General features: G+C 42.6%; 1 protein-coding gene across 2 annotated transcripts in view; it reads left to right on the forward strand.

Annotated features, from left to right (window-relative positions):
* The first annotated feature begins 16,885 nt into the window (after window positions 1-16,885).
* WWC1 (WW and C2 domain containing 1) overlaps window positions 16,886-21,079 on the forward strand; it is an 81,618-nt gene continuing 77,424 nt past the window's right edge. For both annotated transcript variants that reach the window (XM_003404646.3, XM_003404645.3), the window contains exon 1: window positions 16,886-17,089. In XM_003404646.3, the coding sequence (XP_003404694.2) occupies window positions 16,939-17,089 (151 nt within the window). In that variant the 5' untranslated portion in view covers window positions 16,886-16,938. The remainder of the gene's footprint in view (window positions 17,090-21,079) is intronic.

Below are 21,079 nucleotides of genomic sequence, written 5' to 3' on the forward strand. Positions count from 1 at the left end.
GTGAGACAAATACAATATGAATGTGGCCACCAAGTCCTGGATATTCAGCCCCATGGACTCAGACTAGTTTCATGTGTGTGTATTGGTCATTATCTGAAATCCCTCATCCAAAGTTATAGACACACTACCGCTGAACACCAAACTGCTCATAAATCCATCATTAACATTCCTTCCACCAATAAATATTTACCTTCTGTGTTCCAGGCACTGTTCTAGGGGATTGTGATACATGAGAGCATGAAACAGCACAGATCTTTGCCCTTATAGAGCTTTCATTTTGGCAAGGGAGACAGACAATAAACAAGATAAGTAGATTGTAGAGTATGTTAGGAAATGATCAGCTCTTTGGGAAAAGAGAAAGCAGAGTGTGGGGCTGAGGTAGGCTGGGGTGTGTTTGAGGGTGGTGGGGGAGGAGTGGTGGCAGGTTGCAATATTAAATATGGTCACTGGGAAGAAGACCTTATTGAGAAAATGAGATTTAAGCTAAGACTTGAAGGAGATGAGAGAGCATTTCAAGGAGAGAGGTTAGAGAGAGCAAAAGCACTCAGCTGGGATTATATTTAGTTTGTGCAATAATATGAAGGAAGCGTAGTTCAGTGAGTAGTGACTGATACCTTAAAAGCTTGCGAGTAGCCACCCAAGATACAATGATTGGTCTCTGTTCACCTGAAATAGCAGAGGAAGAAAAAGATTCAGGAATCAGGGAAGTAAATAAACATCAGGTTTAATTGCCTCCATAAACTATTGCCTCCAATACCATGAGTTCAGAAGAAATGGATGGTACCTGGCTATCATTACTGAACATTTTGATCCAGGACCCAATAGATGGATCCTAATCAATAGGAGGAAAAACATGGAACAGAACTTCATATGGAAACCAAACTTACCAGATCCACTGAGACTGGGGGAGCCCCCAAATCTAATGCCCAGAAATAATCTTTAAACCTTGAACCAAAACTATCCCATAAAGCTCTCCTTAGCCCAATTAATAAAGAATGTTTGCCTCGAGTATAGCACTTTTATAAAAAAAATTATCCATATGGAGCCATGGTGGTGTAGCAGTTAAGCATTTTGCTGCTAACTGAAAGGTCAACAGGTCGAAACCACCAGCCACTCCTTAGAAACCCTGTGGGGCAGTTCTACTCTGTCCTACAGGGTCATTCTGAGTTGGAATCGACTCGACGGCAGTGGGTTTGGTTTTTTTGGTTTTATATGAGTGTAAACTGACAACAGTTAATCTAAAGCACAGATAAGAACTTTTAAGGGGCAGAGAGCCTAAATTAATGGTGATGAAACAATATGGGTAGAGATAGAAGGGTGAGGCAATGTGAAGTATATAACCAGTATAGAACTGTTCATGTAGAAATTGTGAATGGTTATGTATAGTTATGTATTTGCCACCAAAAATAAATAAATAAAATATTAGTTTAAAAAAAAAAAGAATATCAAGCAGGCAAATGTGCATATAGAAGAACGAGTGAAGGGAAGGGAGAAGGACACCAGGCCAGAGGGCAGCAGGGCATAGATTGAGTAGGAGCCGGTAGTCTCTCTTAAGGCTTTGGCTTTTACACTGCATCAGATGGGAGCCATTGGAGAGTTTTAAACAGATGGTTGACATGATCTGACTTACATCTTAAAAGGATCTCTCTGGCTTCTGTGCTGATAATAGACCTGTGAGAGACCACTGCAGTGGTCTAGGTGACAGACAACGGTGCGCCAGCCCAGGGTGGTAGCAGTGGAGGTAATGAGAAGTGGATGTGTTTTCAAGGTAAAGCCAATAGGCTTTTCCAATAGATTGCATGTGAGGTGTAAAAGAAAGAGGAAAGAGTGACACTTATTTGGCCCGAGCAGTTAGAAGAATGGAGTTTCCATCAATTGAAATGGAGAAAACGGTGGGAGGAGTAGGTTTGAGAAGGAAGAGCAGGAGGAGTTCATTTGGACATGTTGACTTTGAGATGCCTATTATACATCCAAGAGAAGATGTCACTGGTCAGTTTAATATAGGAGCCTGGAGTGGGGAAAGAGATCTGGGCTGAAGATATGTATTTGACAGTTGTTGGCACGTGGATAGTATTTAAAGACATGAAGCTGGATGAGATCATCAAAGGTATAATTAAAGACCAAGGAGAGAAGAGGACTACGGAATGAGCCATGGGTGTCTGGGCATTAAGGCAACGAGAGAAGAAGAAAACCAGAAAGGACTCCGAGAAGGAGCAACGAGAAAGGTGGGAGGAAAGCCAAGAGTGCCAAGAAGCCACCAGGTGAAGGAAGCATGTCAAGAAGAAGAGAGTCACCACCTATGTCAAAAGCTTATGACAGATCAAGTGCAATGAGGACTGAGAAATGACCAATAGATTTAGCAACATGGGTGACACCGGTGACCCAGCTTTGGAGGAGGACTGGAGAGCAAAAGCCTGACTAGAGTGAGTTTAAAATAAAATGGGACGGAAACCTTAAATCAAAAATATCCCTGAAGTCTTCTTAAAACCAAACAATGGTTTAGCTTAGCTAGTAAAAAATGTCTATGTGGTGCAGTGAATTATTTAATATGGCCCGTCTAGCCATAGTCTTTGTAATCCCCACCAAACAACTGGGTAAGACTATGCAAATGAGGTGCTTGTAGCTCACTAAGGGGATTGGATAGCTTACTGATGATGTAAATAAGGTACCATTTTGGGGGTGGGACCATGCAAATAAAGTATATGAAACCCTAACAAAGGGATTGGTCAGTTTTGCCATCCCGCTAGGCTTAAAACGAGCCATCCCAGAGGTGGAAAAGGGGGACCACACTACCACCAAAAAGAAGAGATGGGAGCGGAGCACATCCTTTGGACCTGTGATTGATCCCTGCACTGAGAACCTCCTAGATCCAGGAGACGGAGAGAGAGAGCTGTAACACCAGATGGCACAAGATGGTGAAAAGCAGCAGCAGAGAAACGGCAGCAGCAGAACCAGAGACTGGCAAGAGACATTGCAGTGAGCTACCCAGCCCACAGAGCAAAGCGGTTACAGTGGATGTGCCAACCCACTCAACGAGAGAGCTGAGCGCCTTCAGGCCAAGGCTTACTGGCGAGTGGAGTGCCTCCAAACACTTACTGACAGAGCTAAAGAGCTTTGTAACACTTGCCCGAGCAGGGAACAGGCCAGGCCGAGGGGCCAAGGGCCGAAGAGAAGTGTACCCATGAAAACAGCTGAGCAGAGGCTGTCCTGATCAAAGAACTGCAATGCATTACTGAATTGTAACCTGTTAACTTCCCTAATAAACCCGTAACTGTGAGTACAGTCTGTGAGTTCTGTGTGGCCATTGCAACGAATTATCGAATGCAGCAGAGAGGTAGAGGGTGCTGTGGGAGGGTCGGCTGGTGTCAGAATTGGTAAATAGTTTGGAGAGAGGAGGTATGGCTGACCTCTGCCTCATAGGAATCAGCTTGGGCTGTTGATCTTGATTCACCTTCCCCCTTGTGAAGTTAGAGCAGGTCTGATGCGTCCACCACACCATTTTTACAGCTGGTGTCAAAAGGAGGAAGATGAAGGCATGAAGGTCTGACTCACAAGCCTTCACAAGTGTATGCTCACACTTGACATGAGGGGGCAAAGTGAAGATCAACACTAGACAGATTCCTGTGCTTCTCTGGGGGTCCTGGGGAAACGGAGATGGGGAGGACCCTAGTGACACTCTACAGTCTTTCTCCGCATCATCTAAAGTTGATTTTTTTCCCACCAGATGCTGCAATCCCAGGAACAAGGATGCATCTGCAGGTGCTAGAAGCAGGGGTGATCCCTAAGCAAGAGACTATAGCTTTAACCCTGAACCTGTGTGCCAGAATTCCCAAGGGCCTGATGAGATGGATTGTACCTTTCCCCATCCGGCAAAATTGAGGATGACAGTGAATATGGCTGTATTGCCTAGTGGTGGAAATAGCCCGCTAGTGTTGTATCTATGTAGCCCTACCCAACGTGAGTGGAAATGGACTGAGGGGGAAGCACTTGCTAGACTGGTCTTACTACCAGCAATCTGGACTGGCTGCTGTTGCAGTAAGTTTGGTCAAAAATAAATGACAAATGGAAGGAAGGAGAAATAATAGCTGAAGGTAAAGGAACGAATAAATGGGTTATGTAGCGGGAGAAATCTAGTATTATGCTGATACCTCGAGAGAGATTCAGAGCAAGGTAATAAGCTTTTCCCAGTTAAATTCTATCAGAGGCCAGAGGGTGAAGCCAAGACCACTTTTGGAGAACCTGACCAGATCAGATAGATACCTGCAGCAGATGTGAGTGGTTGGTACCTGAATAACTTCACCCTGAGGACTCTTTGCCCTACTGAAGGATTAATTGTTAATAACTGTTTCGAACTGGTAAAATGATTGGGAAGGGGAAATTAACTCTTCAAGGATGAAAGGGCCAATAGCTAGAAGGGCCAGGGGGTATCCCGCAGTGCAGTGAATTACTTAATATGACCCTTCTAGCCATAGCTAACACCACAATTCAAAGGCGTCAGTTCTTCTTCAGTCTTCCTTATTCATTGTCCAGCTTTCACATGCATATGATGCAATTGAAAATATCATGGCTTGGGTCAGGCGCATCTTAGTCTTCAAGGTGACATCCTTGCTTTCCAAAACTTTAAAGAGGTCCTTTGCAGCAGATTTGCCCAATGCAATGCGTCTTTAAATTTCTTGACTGGGTGTTGATTGTGGATCCAAGTAAAATGAAATCCTTGACAGCTTCAATCTTTTCCTGTTTATCATGATGTTGCTTATTGGTCCAGTTGTTAGGATTTTTGTTTTCTTAATGTTGAGGTGTAATTCATACTGAAGGCTGTGGTCTTTGATCTTCACCAGTAAGTGCTTCAAGTCCTCTTTGCTTTCCGCAAACAAGGTTGTATCATCTGCAATATCAAAGGTTGTTAATGAGTCTTCCCCCAATCCTGATGCCCCATTCTTCATATAGTCCAGCTTCTTGGGTTACTTGCACAGCCTACAGATTGAGTAAGTATGGTGAAAGGATACAACCCTGCCCCACACCTTTTCTGATTTTAAACCACACAATATCATCTTGTTCTGGTCGAACGACTGCCTCTTAGTCTATGTACAGGTTCCACATGAGCACAATTAAGTGTTCTGGAATTCCCATTCTTCACAATGTTATTCATAATTTGTTATGATCCACACAGTCGAATGCCTTTGCATAGTCAATAAAACACAGGTAAACATCTTTCTGGTATTCTCTGCTTTTGGCCAAGATCCATCTGACATCAGCAATGATACCCCTGGTTCCATGTCCTCTTCTGAATCCGGGTTGAATTTCGGGCAGTTCCCTATGGATGTACTGCTGCAATCATATCTGAATGATCTTCAGCAGAATTTTACTTGGGTGTGATATTAATGATATTATTCAATAATTTCTGCATTCTGTTGGATTTCCTTTCTTTAGAATGAGCACAAATAGGAATCTCTTCCAGTCCGTTGGCCAGGTGTTCCAAATTTCTTGCCATAGACAAGTGAGCTCTTCCAGCATTGCATCTGTTTGTTGAAACATCTCAGTTGGTATTCCGTCAATTCCTGGAGCCTTGTTTTTCACCATTGCCTTCAATGTAGCTTGGACCTCTTCAGTACCATTGGTTCTTGATCATATGCTACCTATTGAAATGGTCGAACATCAACCAATTCTTTCAGTACAGTGACTCTGTGTATTCCTTCCATCTTCTTTTGATGCTTCCTGCATTGTTCAATATTTTGCTCATAGAATCCTTCAATATTGTAACTCAGGGCTTGAATTTTTTTTCTTCAATTCTTTCAGCTTGAGAAATGCTGGGCATGCTCTTCCTTTTGGTTTTCTAACTCCAGGTCTTTGCACATTTCATTATAAAAATGGCTTGGTGGCAGTGTCTGAACTCCTCTAACTTCACAAGGGGAAAGGAGAATCAAGACCAACAGCCCAAAGCTGATTCCTATGAGGCAGAGGTCAGATGTGCCCCCTCTCTCCACCGTCTTTACCAATTCTGACACCAACTGTCCTTCCCACGACACACTCTGCTTTTCTGCTGGATTCGATAATTCATTGCAGTGGCCACGCTGAGCTCACAGACCATACTCACAGTTATGGGGTTTATTAGGGAAGTAACAAGTTATAATTCAGGCTCAGGAACACTCAAGGATACAGTTCTTCATCAGGACAGCCTCTTCCCAGCTGTGCTCACAGGAACACATCTCCCTGGCCCTAGACCTCTGCCCAAAGGCACTCAGCTTTTTTTCTCTGTGAGTTGGGAAGCCCACTGAGCCATCTCCTTCCTGTGGGGTCTCTGCCGCCACTTCTCGCCATCTTCAGGGTTACAGCTCATTCTCTCTCTCCTGGGTCCAGGAGCTTCTCAGCTCAGTGATCCTGGGTCCAAAAGACATGCTGGCTCCTGGCTCTTCTTCCTTGGTAGTGGTGGGGTCTTCTCTTTATTGCCTCTGGGGTGGCTCATTTCAAGCCCAGCGGCATGGCAAAACTGACCAGTCCCTTTGGTGGGCCACGAGTACCATATCTGCACAGTCCTGCCCAGTCATTCGGTTGGAAGTTACAAGACCCATGGTGAGAAAGGACACTCAAAAGCGATCCATGGCACCGCAGGCCATCCCCTGGCTTTTCTAGCCATGGTTCTTTCATACTTGGAAGATAACTTCCTCCTCCCAATCATTTTACCAGTACAAAATAGTCATTAACAATTAGTCCTGCAATAGGGCAAAGAGTTCACAGGGTGAGGTTACTCAGGTACTAGCCACTCAGGTCTGCTGCAGGTTTCCATCTAATCTGGTCAGGTTCTCCAAGAGTCATCTCATCTTCACCCTTTTTGGTGCCTGATAAAATTTAACTGAGAGAAATTATTCCCTTGTTCAGAGCCTCACGGGCTATCAGCATAGCAAAAACTTTAAGGGACCTTAGGTGCAGCCACTATATTCCAGTCCAGCAGTGCCTCCACTTTAGTCCACTCTTTCACACACAGTTACAGCCAATTACAGTTTTTACAATCACAATTAAGCCTGTTAACAAGCAACACTCACAAGTGAAACATATAATCCTATCAGCATCTTCCCTCACCCTTTCTTCCACGGACCTATCAGGAAAAGAGGAATCTATTCAGTGGGGGTCCTCCCATGCCCCTCTCATTTAAAGTAAGCACACTCATGAAGCATGTAATCCAGCCCCTTCACGCCTTTATCTCCCTCCGTTTTAGATAGCCAATGTTTAAATTGTCCCAAACTGGTACTCTGAGGAGACAAGCTTTTTCCTTGGTCTTGAAAAATCTTCTGTTTAGGTTGGAACTTTGAGCATCTCCATCCAAAAGCACAGTCCAGCCCAGAGCAAGCCATCAAACTGCGCAATCTACACTGGTGGCATAGTGGTTAGGAGCTACACCTGCTAACCAAAAGGTTGGCAGTTCGAATCCACCAGGCACTCCTTGGGAACTGTGTGGGGCAGTTCTGCTCTGTCCTATAGGGTCGCTATGAGTCGGAATTGACTCGAAGGCAATGGATTTTTTTTTTTAATACCAGCTCATGATGTCAAACATCTTTCTCTTCATTTGGTTGGGTTCTGGTCAGCTCTTCCCTAGCCATCCAAGCTAGATCACAATGGATAGCAGCCTTAGGCTCAAGAGTTCAGGGACATCTCCTGGTACTTCATACAGCCCATTTACACTCATCACTAGCCCTTGGGCTAGGTCAGTGGGTTCCACCTGTAAAATCAGGAGCCCAACAACTCCTTTTACTTCTGATTAGCCAGCCCATCCTCTCACTCTCTCATCCCTAGCCCGCATGGACTGGGTCAACAGGTGTCAACGGGACATGTCCAAACTCAGCCAGTCTCTTCATTGCTACACTTCCCCCACTTCCACTCATTGAATGGACCTAGGTGGTCACCACAGCTGTCTACTTGCCAGCTCCCTTTAACTTTCAGTCCTGAAAGGGGGTTCCTTCTGATGGGCACTGACTTTTCTTGCCTCGGTGCATTCAACAGCAAACCATTCGCTCAAAATTCAAAAAGCAAACAGACACTTTTTGTTTTCCTTCTGAAGGCCCTGCCTTCAAATGCAATTCTCCAATTCTAGCATTTCTAGGCGGTTCTGCATCTCTTTTCAAATGCACAACTGGGTGGGGCTCAGGTTTTTCAACATCAGCCCCCACTCTATACGCAGAGCCACTCCACTGAAACAGCCTGTGTTTCCCTCCACAAATCCTAGTTCCTCTTGTAGCATAGCCAATCAAGTATTGGCTGAAGGTAGAGTTACACTCTCTTTGTAATCTGTAATAAAGAAAAAAAAAACTTACACCCAATATTTATTTTGACCATACATTTATGTCTGCTTTACAACACTAGGAAACCCTGGTGGCATAGTGGTTAAGTGCTACGGGTGCTAACCAAAGGGTCAGCAGTTCGAATCTGCCAGGTGCTCCTTGGAAACTCTATGGGGCAGTTCTACTCTGTCCTACAGGGTAGCTATGAGTTGGAATCGACTCGATGGCACTGGGTTTGGTTTGTTTTTGGTTTTACAACACTAGGTAGGAGAAACATTCAATATCCATAGTACACTGAATTAAACACATAATCCTAAACACGTAACCCTTTTTTAAAACATTCAGGTTGCATCTTTTCTTCTCCACACCTTAACTATCTTCCCATTCACATGCATATGGCCTTGGGGCTCTGGCTGGGTGGAACCAGTCAACCCTGTCCCCCTATCAGTCATCCTGCTTATCTGACCTGGCTTTGGCTCCATGCTTTTCTCCCTTCAGGTACAGCAGAACATTCCTTTCAGCCATGAAAGGTAACAAAAATAAAAGCAACCATCTAGGAATCAAAAGTTTCACTTCCGAAGCCCCTTCGTTCTTTCTCTTACAAAGTTCCATGCTTCCATGAGTCTGGAGCCATTGCAAAGAATCCCACACCTGATACCAACTGTAAAAACAGCGTGGAGGATACTGTCTGATCTCCTCTAATTTCACAACGGGAAAAGAGAATCAAGATCAACAGCCCAAGGCTGATTTCTATGAGGCAGAGGTCAGATATGCCTCCTCTCACCACCGTCTTTACCAGTTCTGATACCATCCATTCCTCCCACAACACTCTCTACTTCTCTGGATTTGATAATTCATTGCAATGGCCATACAGAACTCACAGACTGTATTCCCGGTTATGGGGTTTACTAGGGAAGTGGCAGGTTACAATGCAGCCTCAGGAACAGTCAAGGATACAGTTCTTCCATCAGGACAGCCTCTTCCCAGCTGTGCTCTCAGGGATGCCTCTCCCTGGCCCTAGGCCTCTGCCAACAGACACTCAGCTTTCTCTCTCCATGGGCTGGGAAGCCCATTTTGCTGTCTCCTGCTGCCAGGTATCTGCTGCCGGTTCTCTGCTGCTGGGTCTCTACTGCCAGGTCTCTGCTGCCAGTTCTGTCTTCAGGGTTACAGCTCACTATCTTCTGGATCTAGGAGCTTCTAAGCACAGGAATCCCCCGTCTAAAACACGTGCTGGCTCCTGGCTGTTTTTCATTGGTCGTGGTGGGGTCTTCTCTTTACCACCTCTGGCATGGCTCATTTCAATCCCAGCAAGATGGCAAAACTAACCAATTCCTTTGATGGGCCACAATTACCATATCTACACAGTCCTGCCCAATCACTTGGGTGGAAGTTACAAGACCATGGCTAGAAAGGCTGTACAAATACGATCCATGGCACCACAATTACAGTACTTTGTCTTCTTGAGCTGCCCTTTGAAATCTTCTGTTTAGCTCTTTTACTTCATCATTTCTTCCATCACGTTAGCTACTCTACTTTCAAGAGCAAGTTTCAGAGTCTCTTCTGACATTCGTTTTGGTCTTTTCTTTCTTTCCTGTCTTTTTAATGACCTTTTGCTCTCTTCATGTATGATGACCTCAATGTCATTCCACAGCTCATCAGGTCTTCAGTCTTTAGCGTTCAACACATCAAATCTATTCTTGAGGTGGTCTCTAAATTCAGGTAGGATATATTCAAGGTCGTACTTTGGCTCTCGTGGACTTATTTTAATTTTCTGCAGCTTCAACTTGAACTTGCATATGAGCAATGGATGGTTTGTTGAGCAGTTGGCCCCTGGCCTGGTCCTGACTAATGATTTTGAGCTTCTCCAATTACAGAATTATGGAGTCCAAAGACAGGAGGGAGAGTACTGAGGGGAGTATTGAGGGGAGAGGGAGTAGTTGATGTTAGAGATGATGAAGTGGTATAGCAGTTTGGAAAAGCTGGATATTTGGGACACCTTTAACCGCTGCCACATAGGAACCAGCTTTGTGCTGATCCTTATAAAAAGAAATTATTCATTTAGTCTGCCTTGAGCATTATGCTCTTTTAAGAACTATATGGGATCAAATTGACAACAGCAACTTGAAAGATTAGGTAGAAACCATAGGGGCCAGTAAGTTTATGTGAATGGGGGAGGAATAACTCAGAAAAGGAGGGTTAGAATGATTGCACGACTGGAAGAATGTAATCAGTATCACTGAATTATTCATTGAGAACTGTTGAATTGGTGTATGCTTTGTTGTATATATTCTCACCAACAACAAAGTAGATTAAATTAAGAAAAAATAAAATTGGAAAGTGAGGAATTGGAAACAGCAAATATAGACAACTCTTCGTAGCATATAATCATTTTTATTATTTCAAATGTCAGTGTTAAATATTCCCACTGAGTGTTCACAGGCATCATAATTATATGGTTTTAATCAGTGCTCAAGTTATGTGTTCTGCTTTGTTCTTTTAATACTATGTCATGAGTATTGGAGGGATGCTACATAATTTTCACATTTTTAATACAGCAAATAGATGAATAAATACATTTTAACACATACAATGAATGTACCATAATGCCCTTATTAGTGACTTTTTGGGTTATTTCCATTTAGTATTTCATTCTGTATATAAATAACACAGTGAGGAAATTCTTTAGGCATATTGATTTTTCTTTCTTTGATAATGCCTGAAGATAAAAATATTCCAAATGTAGGATCACTGGGTCAAATGTTATGAACACTCTTGAGGCTTTGGTACATGTTCCCAGACTGATGAGTATGTCTAAAGGATTGTATCAGTCTGTATGGCCACAAGCAATAAGGGTACCATTTTTCCCATACCTTTATCAATATAGAACTATTTTCATTTGTTTTTATTTTTGCTAGAGTCATAGGTTTAAAATGGTACTTCACTGTTTTTAATTTGTGTTCCTTTGCATAGTATGAAGGTTGAATGTTCTCCAGATGTCTAGCTATTTTTAAGACAATTGCTTTTTGTTGTTGTTGTTAAAACTGTTGGAAAATACAGTATTGTTAGCCATGGGGTGTGTAAAAGCAGGTGTGTGGTGTATACAGGAGGCGGGGTGTGGAATGTATAGAGAGTGTATGAGTGTGGTGAGCCTCTATGCTATAATGAGGATGTATGTGGGACGTGTTTGTAGGCAGAGGTTTAGAGTGTATGGGGAAGGCAAAGGAAGTATGGAGAAGGGGAACTCAACCATGGCTGCACTAAATCAGCTAAAAATGTTGAAAGTGGCTGCCTTTTGGGAAGGAGAACTTGGGGGAGAATGAGGCGGGGAATATTTTGTGTGGCAAACTTGGTAATATGCTTAACTATTAAACTATGTCCGTGTGTCACTTTAATAAAAACGAGAGCTGAAAAATGCTGGCCAAGGTAATCTTTAAGGTGTAAGCTAGGAATAATGTTGTCTATTTTGTTGAGATGGACTTGTGGAAGAGTGGGGTCAGCAGAAGCGTTGGGCTGTGGGCTGACCATCTCAGAGTAGGACTAGTTTAGAAAAAACAGCACTTAACACATCACCTTAGAGCCACTTAATACATCACTTTTAAGGAGCCCTCGTGATGTAGTGGAAACCCTGGTGGCGTAGCAGTTAAGAGCTACAGCTGCTAACCAGAAGGTCGGCAGTTCAAATCCGCCAGGCACTCCTTGGAAACCGTATCAGGCAGTTCTAATCTGTCCTTTAGGGTCGCTATGAGTCGGAATCGACTCGAGGCAGTGGGTTTTTGGTTTTTGGTGGTGCAGTGGCTAAGTGCTGGGCTGCTATCTGAAAAGTTGGTAGTTCGAACCCACCAGCTGCTCCACAGGAGAAAGATGTGGCAGTCTGTCTTTGTAAAAGATTACTCTGTAAAGTAATCTCTGTAAAGGATACTCTGTAAAGCAGTTCTGGTCTGTCCTATAGGGTTGCTATGAGTAGGAATCGACTCGATAGAAGAGCGTTTAGGGAGCTTGACGCCTGAAGGATCATGCTTTCAACAAATTTTGGTGGTACAACTGGTATCCCTAAGGAAAAAAAATAAATAGACCTCGGCTCCTACTCCTGCTGTCACCGTATGCAGAGATAAACTCAGAATGAACCATAGACCTAAACATAAAAGCTGAAACTATGAAACTTCTAGAAGAAAGCATAGGAGAAAGTTTTCAAGGTTTTAGGGTAAGGAAAAGTACTAAAGGAAGTTCAAGCTGCACCAAAGGCATTGGTGAAAAACAAGTCTATGGGAATTGACGGACTACCAACTGCGATGTTTCAACAAAGGGAAGCAGCGCTGGAAGTACTCACTCATCTATGCCGAGAAATTTGGAAGACAGCTACCTGGCCAACTGACTGGAAGAGATTCATATTTATGCCTATTCCCAAGGAAGGAGATCCAACAGAATATGGAAATTATCGAACAGTATCATTAATATTGTATGCAAGTAAATTTTGCTGAAGATCATTCAAAAATGGTTGTAGCAGTATATCAACAGGGAACTGCCAGAAATTCAAGCTGGAATCAGAAGAGGACATGGAACGAGGGATTTCATTGCTGATGCCAGATGGATCTTGGCCGAAAGCAGAGAATACCAGAAAGATGTTTACCTTTGTTTTATTGACTATGCAAAGGCATTCGACTGTGTGGATCATAACAAATTATGAATAACATTGTGAAGAATGGGAATTCCAGAACACTTAATTGTGCTCCTGTGGAACTTATACATAGACCAAGAGGCAGTCGTTCAAACAGGACAAGGGAATACTGCGTCTTTAAAATTAGAAAAGGTGTGGGGCTGAGTTGTACCCTTTAACCATACTTGTTCAATCTGTAGGCTGTGCAAGTAATTGAGAAGCTGGACTATATGAAGAAGAATGGGGCATCAGGATTGGAGGAAGACTCATTAACAACCTGCATTATGCAGATGACACAACCTTGCTTGCTGAAAGTGAAGAGGACTTGAAGCATTTACTGATGAAGATCAAAGACCACGGCCTTCAGTAGGGCCTGCACCTCAACATAAAGAAAACTAAAAGCATCACAACTGGACCAAGGAGCAACATCATGATAAATAAAGATTGAAGTTGTTAAGGATTTCATTTTACTTGGATCCACAATTAACACCCATGTAAGCAGCAGTCAGGAAATCAAAGATGCATTGCACTGGGCAAATAGGTTGCAAAAGACCCTTTTTAAAATGTTGAAAAGCAAAGATGTCACCTTGAAGACTAAGGTGTGCCTGACCCAAGCCATGGTGTTCTCAATCGCTTCATATGCGTGAGAAAGCTGGACAATGAATAAGGAAGACCGAAGAAGAATTGACACCTTTGAATTGTGGTATTGGCAAAGAATGTTGAATATACCGTGGACTGCCAAAAGAATGAACAAATATGTCTTGGAAGACGTACAGCCATAGTGCTCCTTAGAAGCAAGAATGACGAGACTATGTCTCACATACTTTGGACATGTTATCAGGAGGGGTCAGTCCCTAGAAAAGAACATCATGCTTGGTCAAATAGAGGATCAGTGAAAAGAGGAAGACCCTCGATGCGGTGGACTGACAGTGGCTGCAACAATGGGCTCAAGCATAGCAACAATGGCGAGGATGGTGCAGGACCAGGCAGTGTTTTCGTTCTGTTGTTCATAGGGTCGCTATGAGTCAGAACCGACTCGACGACACCTAACGACAACAAAGATTTTTAAGACAAGACACGAAAAGCTCTAACCACAAAAGAAAAATTGATAAATTGGGCTTCATCATATGAAAAACTTCAAAAGACACCAGTAAGAAACTGAAAAGGGGGCTGTTTTTCCTCTTCTCACAATGGTGAGTTTATGGTGTATACATTTGTCAAACCGTATCGAGCTACATATGCATTTTATTTAAATGAATGCATTTTTTAATTTAAATGCTGCTGATCTAAATTAAATAAGTAATGGCCCGGATCATCCTGTAGCCCAGTTAAGTTGAAATCTCTACGATAATTCCAATAAGCAGCCAGGTTGAGAATCAGTGTTGCAGTGTGGGGGGTGTGTGTTGTGCTTATCTGTTTGTCCATCCATCTGTCTATGTTGATTCATACTATAAAGAGGAGCGTGGGCCACCAGAAATGGGGAATCTTTACCTGCTGAAGGGAGTTGGACCCCACAGCAGCTGTCCTTCATCCAACTTTATAGTTTCTCCCTTCCCTTTTTTTTTAATTTTATTGTATAAACTATAACAAAATGTATATATTAACCATTTTTAACTGTATAATTTAGTGATATTAATTACATCCACCTGTTGTGCAGCCTTTACCACTATCCATTTCTAAAACCTTTTTATCACCCCAAACAGAGATTCAGTACCCATGAAGCAATAACCCCGCATTCTCCCCTTCTCTGGGAACCTCTAATCTACTTCCTGTCTCTATGCCTTTGTCTGTTCGAGATACATCTTACAAGTGTGATCATACAATGTTTGTCTTTTTGTGTCTGACATTTCACTCAGTATGTTTTCAAGGTTTATCCCTGGGGAAGATCTCTTAAATGAGGAACTATTGGGCCACAGGTTATACACATTTTAAATTTTAATAGATACTACCACATTACCTTCCATGTTGTAGCATGTATCATGACTTCATCTCTATTTATGTCTGAATAATACTCCATTCCCCTCTTTATTTATTTATTTATCCTTCTCTTGCAAATATTCCTCCCTTGTATTTGGTTGAAGCAATTTTGTGCCGTTAGCATTATTTAGACCTTGTTTCCTTTCCCACAAGAAGGGAGGAGAAAGGGCTTGAATAATTGCTATTCTCAGACAATTTAAAAACTGGTCTTAATCAATCATTTGGGTTTACTTTTACCATCATTTGTTTACTTTACCCGGACATATGTACTTCACAGCTTCCTGGAAGGCAGTAAGGCAGGGCTCAGTATTCCCTTTTATAGATGCAGAAGAAGACTCAGAGAGGTTAAGTGACATGCCTATTGTAGAACAGCAATTATTGGCAGGGATAAGAAGAACTTGGCTCTGCTGCCTCTTAAGTCATTCTTCCCCCCACCCCCATACCCCATTTGAGATGCTCATTTGGACCTATTTAGGAGGAATGAGAGGTAAAGGGCTTAATTCAGGAAGTACAAACTCAGATGTTCACATGGCATAAATGCGTGAAGCTAACCAACAGTACTGGAGTCTGTGGCATATTGATTCACTTTTCCAGGCATGTGGACCCAAGGCGGGTAAATCTTCTGAATGATCAAAAAAAGCCAGAAATCAAGATTTTAATGGCTAATTCTCCCTATTTTTATATCCCAGTAATCAATTCAAAATTAATAAAACACTTTGGGCTATGCAAAACCTGTCTACAGGGTAGACCTTCCACATGGCCATAGTTAATTATATGACTTCTGGCTTGTCTATCACCCCTACCTTCACCCACCAACTGGGAGGTGACCAAGGAGTAGACAGTTCATGGGCATTGACTCTTTGGCATTGCTTTGACTTCCTCCATGTCTGCTCAGCTGCCAGGTGCCTTTTCTAAAATGTCTCTCTCTTTTTTTTTTTTCCCCAAATTATTACTGAACATGTTTATTATACACATAACTGAAAAAACAAATTTAAAAAAATGAAAAAACAGTATCTGGACACCGTGAAATAACTACTGTTTATATCTTGCTAAATTTTCTCCCAGTCTTATTGAGAATGTACATGTTTATTTTGATTTATGTAGCAAAATTATTTATGCAGAATCACACCCTGCATTTTTACCCACAACTATATCATAAGCACCTCTCTATTTTATTATTTTTTCTTCAAGGACGTATTTTAATGGCTAAATAATAGTGTATTGTATAAATATCATTAAACCAGTTACTTTCTGTGTGACTTGAAGCAAGTTACTTCACCTCTGTATTCCTCAGTTTTCTCTTTGGTACAGATGGGGATGATAATAGAGTCTACTTTGTAGAGTTAGTATAAGAATTAAAGGAGTAAATAATATAAAGTACTTAAAACAGTTCTTGGCATACAGTAAAGATTAAATAAGCTATTATTATTATTATTATTATGGTTTTTATAGAAACGCACCTTTGCCTGCACTTAAAAAATTTTTTATAATAAATTAGTACAGGAATTATTGGTAAAGGGGTATTACCATTTGAAGGCTCTTAATATGCATCGTCAGATTGCCCTCCAGGAAGGCTGTTGCAGTTTACACTTCCAGCATATGTATAGGGTAAGTATTTTGCTACATTCTTCAAAACATTAATTTATTTTCCTTTACTCTTCACCAAAAGAAATGACCCTGGACACCTATAATGTCCTCAGGACATTCTGTCTACATTAGAACTCAAATATGTTCCTTCTCCTGGGTGTCCTTAGACAGAGATTGACTTTGGGTTTAGAAATTTACTCTGGTTTATTTTTGTTTGTATGCTTAATCTAAAATGGAGCATCTCTGTTGTTTAATAAGTGGTTTTTACTCATTTACATTTATTGTTTTTTTTCTATTTATCATGCTTTTTGTTTTCTGTTAGTGGATTCCACAGGCTATCAACCCAACAGATATTTGAGAAGTGCTCACCTAAGGTCTCTGGGGTCTGTTTCAGAAACCACTCAGATTGAGGATCCTCGGGTACAGTGGCGGCGGGAGCAGGAGCACATGCTGAAGGATTACCTGGTGGTGGCCCAGGAGGCCCTGAGTGCACAAAAGGAAATCTACCAGGTGAAGCAGCAACGCCTGGAGCTTGCACAGCAGGAGTATCAGCAGCTGCATGCCGTCTGGGAGCACAAGCTGGGCTCCCAGGTCAGCTGTGAGTACCTTCCCTTGCCAGTACCCCTACCACCACTATCGCAGGGAACAGGGAATGGGTGCCTTTAGTCCTACCAATGTTGTCTCTCAGTACTTCTCAAACTTGCCTGTTTTCCTCCATCTCTACCCCTGGTTCAAACCACCATCCTCTCTGCTGTTGTTCTTATTTCTACCCATGCCCTGAAATAATTCATGTGCCATTTTCATTTATTTCATTTCATTTCATTTGAGATATCTCAGAATACCAAACAGATCACATATCCCCTTATTGAAAACCCTTCAGTGGCTTCCTGTTGCTCTTTTCCATGGTCTGCACAGCCCTGTGTGATCAGACCCCCATCTGCTGCTCCTGCCTCATCTCACGGTGGTCTCACTCTCTATACTCCTGACACACTGAGCCCCCATTCTGCTCCTCTAGCATACCCTGCTCTTTTCCACCTCAGGGCCTTTGCACTTGCTGTTCTCCCTTCCTAGAATGCCTCTCTGTCCCATCAGTTTGCATGACTGGTTCCTTCACACCTTCAAGTCTCTTCCTCATGTCATCTCCTCTGAGATATTTTCTTCTGTCAACACTATCAAAAGCCTCTCTTCCCCAACGTTAGCCTCTGTCACGCCTCTGTTTATGTCCTGCGTAGCACACATCACAATACATCTGTTTGTTTAACAGCATTTCTCCACTAGAATATAAACTTCATAAGGGCAGGGCTCCTATCTTCCGTGTTTACCCTGTGTCCACAGGATGAGAACAGATTTGCCAGAGTCCCCAGTCCTTTATTCCCAGTGCAAATGTGGTGTTGGGTCAGTAGATCTCATTGCACACCCTGACCTTTTCAAATGTGTTGAAGTTTTTTGTCTTTTACCGTCATTTCTACTAACTGATCCTTTCTTGCATTTATTGAGTGCTTACTATATATCACGCACTCTGCTAGGCTCTGAATATGTTATTTCAGTTGCTCTTTCTAACAATTCTATGGGGCAAGTACAAATTAATATCCCTGGCACAGTGGTTGAAGCACTCAGCTGCTAACCAAAAGGTTGGTGGTTATAACCCACCAGCCGATCTGCGGAAGAAAGATGTGGCAGTCTGCTTCTGTAAGGATTACGGCCCTGGAAACCCTATGCGACAATTCTGTTCTGTCCTGTAGGGTCACTATGAGTCAGAATCAACTTAATGGCAATGGCTTTGGGTTTTTTGGGTTTTACAGATAAGGAAATTGAGGCTTAGCAAGGATCAATCAATCCTATGCCCAGAGTCTTACAGCTGGTGAACGGTTAGAAATCAGATACAAACCGAGTTCTGTCTATCCCCCCATCATTTTCACTGAAGGCCGGGGACCAGCATCAGATCATGGTGTCAGCATGGCTGTGGCTTGATTGAGTCACCTGACACTCATAACGTGTGAAGCCTTCACTGTGAGAAGGTCAGTCTGTGAGCAGGACGGGGCAAACCCTGCTGGGCCGCTCACTGTCCCCGCCCCTGCCCCTGCCCTTTTTCTTGGCGACTCAGGAAAACCCCAGAATCCCAGGGACTGTAGAAAAGAACCAGATTACATTCCTTAGCTATTTCTGTGTGTCAGACACTGTTCTAGAGACTGCTTTGAGGGTTTTAGGACTAATCCTTACCACAGCCTTGGAAGAGAGATATTATCTCTGTTGAAACTCAGGTTCAAAGAGGTAGAAGGTTTTGAGGCCTTCTTGTTTGTTTGTTTTTGTTTTCTTTCCTCTGAAGTCCCACAAGGGAGCCCTGGTAGCACAGTGGTTAACCACCTGGCTGCTAACCGAAAGGTCAGGGGTTCTAGCCCACCAGCTGCTCCCTGGGAGAAATATGTGGCAGTCTGCTTCTATAGAGATTATAGCCTTGAAAACCCTATGGGGCAGCTCTGCTCTGTCCTATAGGGTCACTATGAGTCAGAATTGACTCGGTGGCAATGGGTTTGTTTATTTTAGTTTTAAAGTCCCACAGTCCAAAAAAGTAGTAGAAATAAATGTATGTAAAACAAACCTTGCTATTTTTAGGAACAGGATTGTTATAGGGGCTTCAGTATCACCCCACAAATAACTTACTAATTTCAAAGGGTAAAATATACATTTGCGAGATCTGAAGTCACTTCCTTACACGGGTGATAAAATTAGCATCACCAATAAGGAGATGAACTGATACCATGTCCCTTCTGATGTGATGCACTAAAACATGGAGTAAGATGCTTGACAAAATGTTTAATCTGAATCTAATCCTGAAGAGACCATGTAGGATATTCTGCAAGATAACTGGCCTGGACTCTTCAAGAAAAATCAATTTCAAGAAAAAGCAAAAAGAAAGGGAACCGTTCTAGATGAAAAAAGCCTAAGGAGGTACAACCACCAAATTGTCTTGTGCCTTTTTTGTACTTTGACTAGATCCTGGATTGGGGAAAAGAGGAGCCATGAAAGACGTTCTCAGACACTTGGAGAGTTTTCTCAGGTGTAATAATGACGTGGTTATGTTAGAGAACGTCCTTGTTCTTAGGTACTTAAGCATTTACAGATGAAGTGGCATCAGGTATGCAGCTTAATTCTGTAAAAGGTCTGGGAGGGGGGAAGGAAGGGAAATAAAAACTGTGGTCCCAGGCCAAATGAGCAGATCAGTAGATTGTGATGAACACGTTGATGGCTTTTGGTGTGGTATCTTTTACCACCATTTAAAATAATTATTTATTGAAAGTTTACTAGGAACCAGATACCCCAATGGGAGAGAGAATGTGGGAACCTTCAGAGAACAAAAAAAGAGCCGTTAAAATATGATCCTATAAATGAAAACTACGTGGAAAAACTGAAAGATAAAACTCAGGAAAGCTTCCAAAAAGTATGGCAAAGATACAATGAGAAAATGAGAGCACTAGGCCAGGAAATCTACTCACTGAGTAATAAAAGTTCCAGACAGATAGAGCTGAGGAAACAGAGAGCAGTATCAATGAACGAATTCAGAGATATCTCTCTGAACTGAAGGAGATGAGTGTTCAGAATTGGAAGGGCTCACTGAGGGCCCTTGGATGACAATTGACTCACACCAAAACCTATCATTGTGAAATTTCAAACACTGGGGACAAGTCAAGATCCTCGAAGGTTTCAGAAAGAAAAACCAGGTCACTCACAAAAATTATCAGGACTGAGAATAATTAGACTTCTCAACAGAACACTAGAATCCTAAAAGTGATGTAATACCTTTATTATTTGAAGGAAAAGCATTTCCCACCTAGAACCCTATATCCAGTGAAGCTACCTTTAATCAAGTATAAGATAAAATAGGAGTCCATGCCAGGCCCAAGCCCAAGCCCAGTGCCTTCGAGTTGATTCCAACTCATAGCGACCCTATAGGACAGAGTAGAACTGCCCCCATAGAATTTCCAAGGAGCGCCTGGCAGATTGGAACTGCTGACCGTTTGGTTAGCAGCCATAGCACTTAACCACTACGCCACCAGGGTTTCTGGGAGTCCATGGGAGTTGCAAATAGTTAACAAATTATCTGAAACATTGGAGGTTCAAGTCCGCCCAGAGATGCCTCGGAAGAAAGGCCTGGCAATCTGTGAAAAATCAGCCATTGAAAACCCTATGGAGCACAGTTCTACTCAGACACACATGGGGTCACCATGAGTTGTAGGCAACTCAATGGCAACTAGTTAGGATAGAATAAAGATATTTTTATATATGCAAAGTTTCAAAAAGTTAATTTTCTTCATGCTTCCTTTCCCCGGAAGCTAGTGGAGATTGTATTCTATCAGAATGAGGGGTAGACCAAAAAGAAGCAGACATGATATTCAGGAGAGAGGCAGGGAGGATACCCAGACTGTGCAGGGGGATCATAGGAGGGCAGCCATGTGTGAGGGCAACTGCTCACACTGAGGCAGGTTAGAGGCCTGGGTGAAATAGATCCAAAAAAAGGAAATGGGCAGAACGCCTCCTGGTCTGGACCCCACAAGAGGAGACTTAGGTAACTGGCAAAGTGCATAGTTGA

Source organism: Loxodonta africana, chromosome 2 (assembly GCF_030014295.1).
Source record: "Loxodonta africana isolate mLoxAfr1 chromosome 2, mLoxAfr1.hap2, whole genome shotgun sequence".
Lineage (NCBI taxonomy): Eukaryota > Metazoa > Chordata > Mammalia > Proboscidea > Elephantidae > Loxodonta > Loxodonta africana.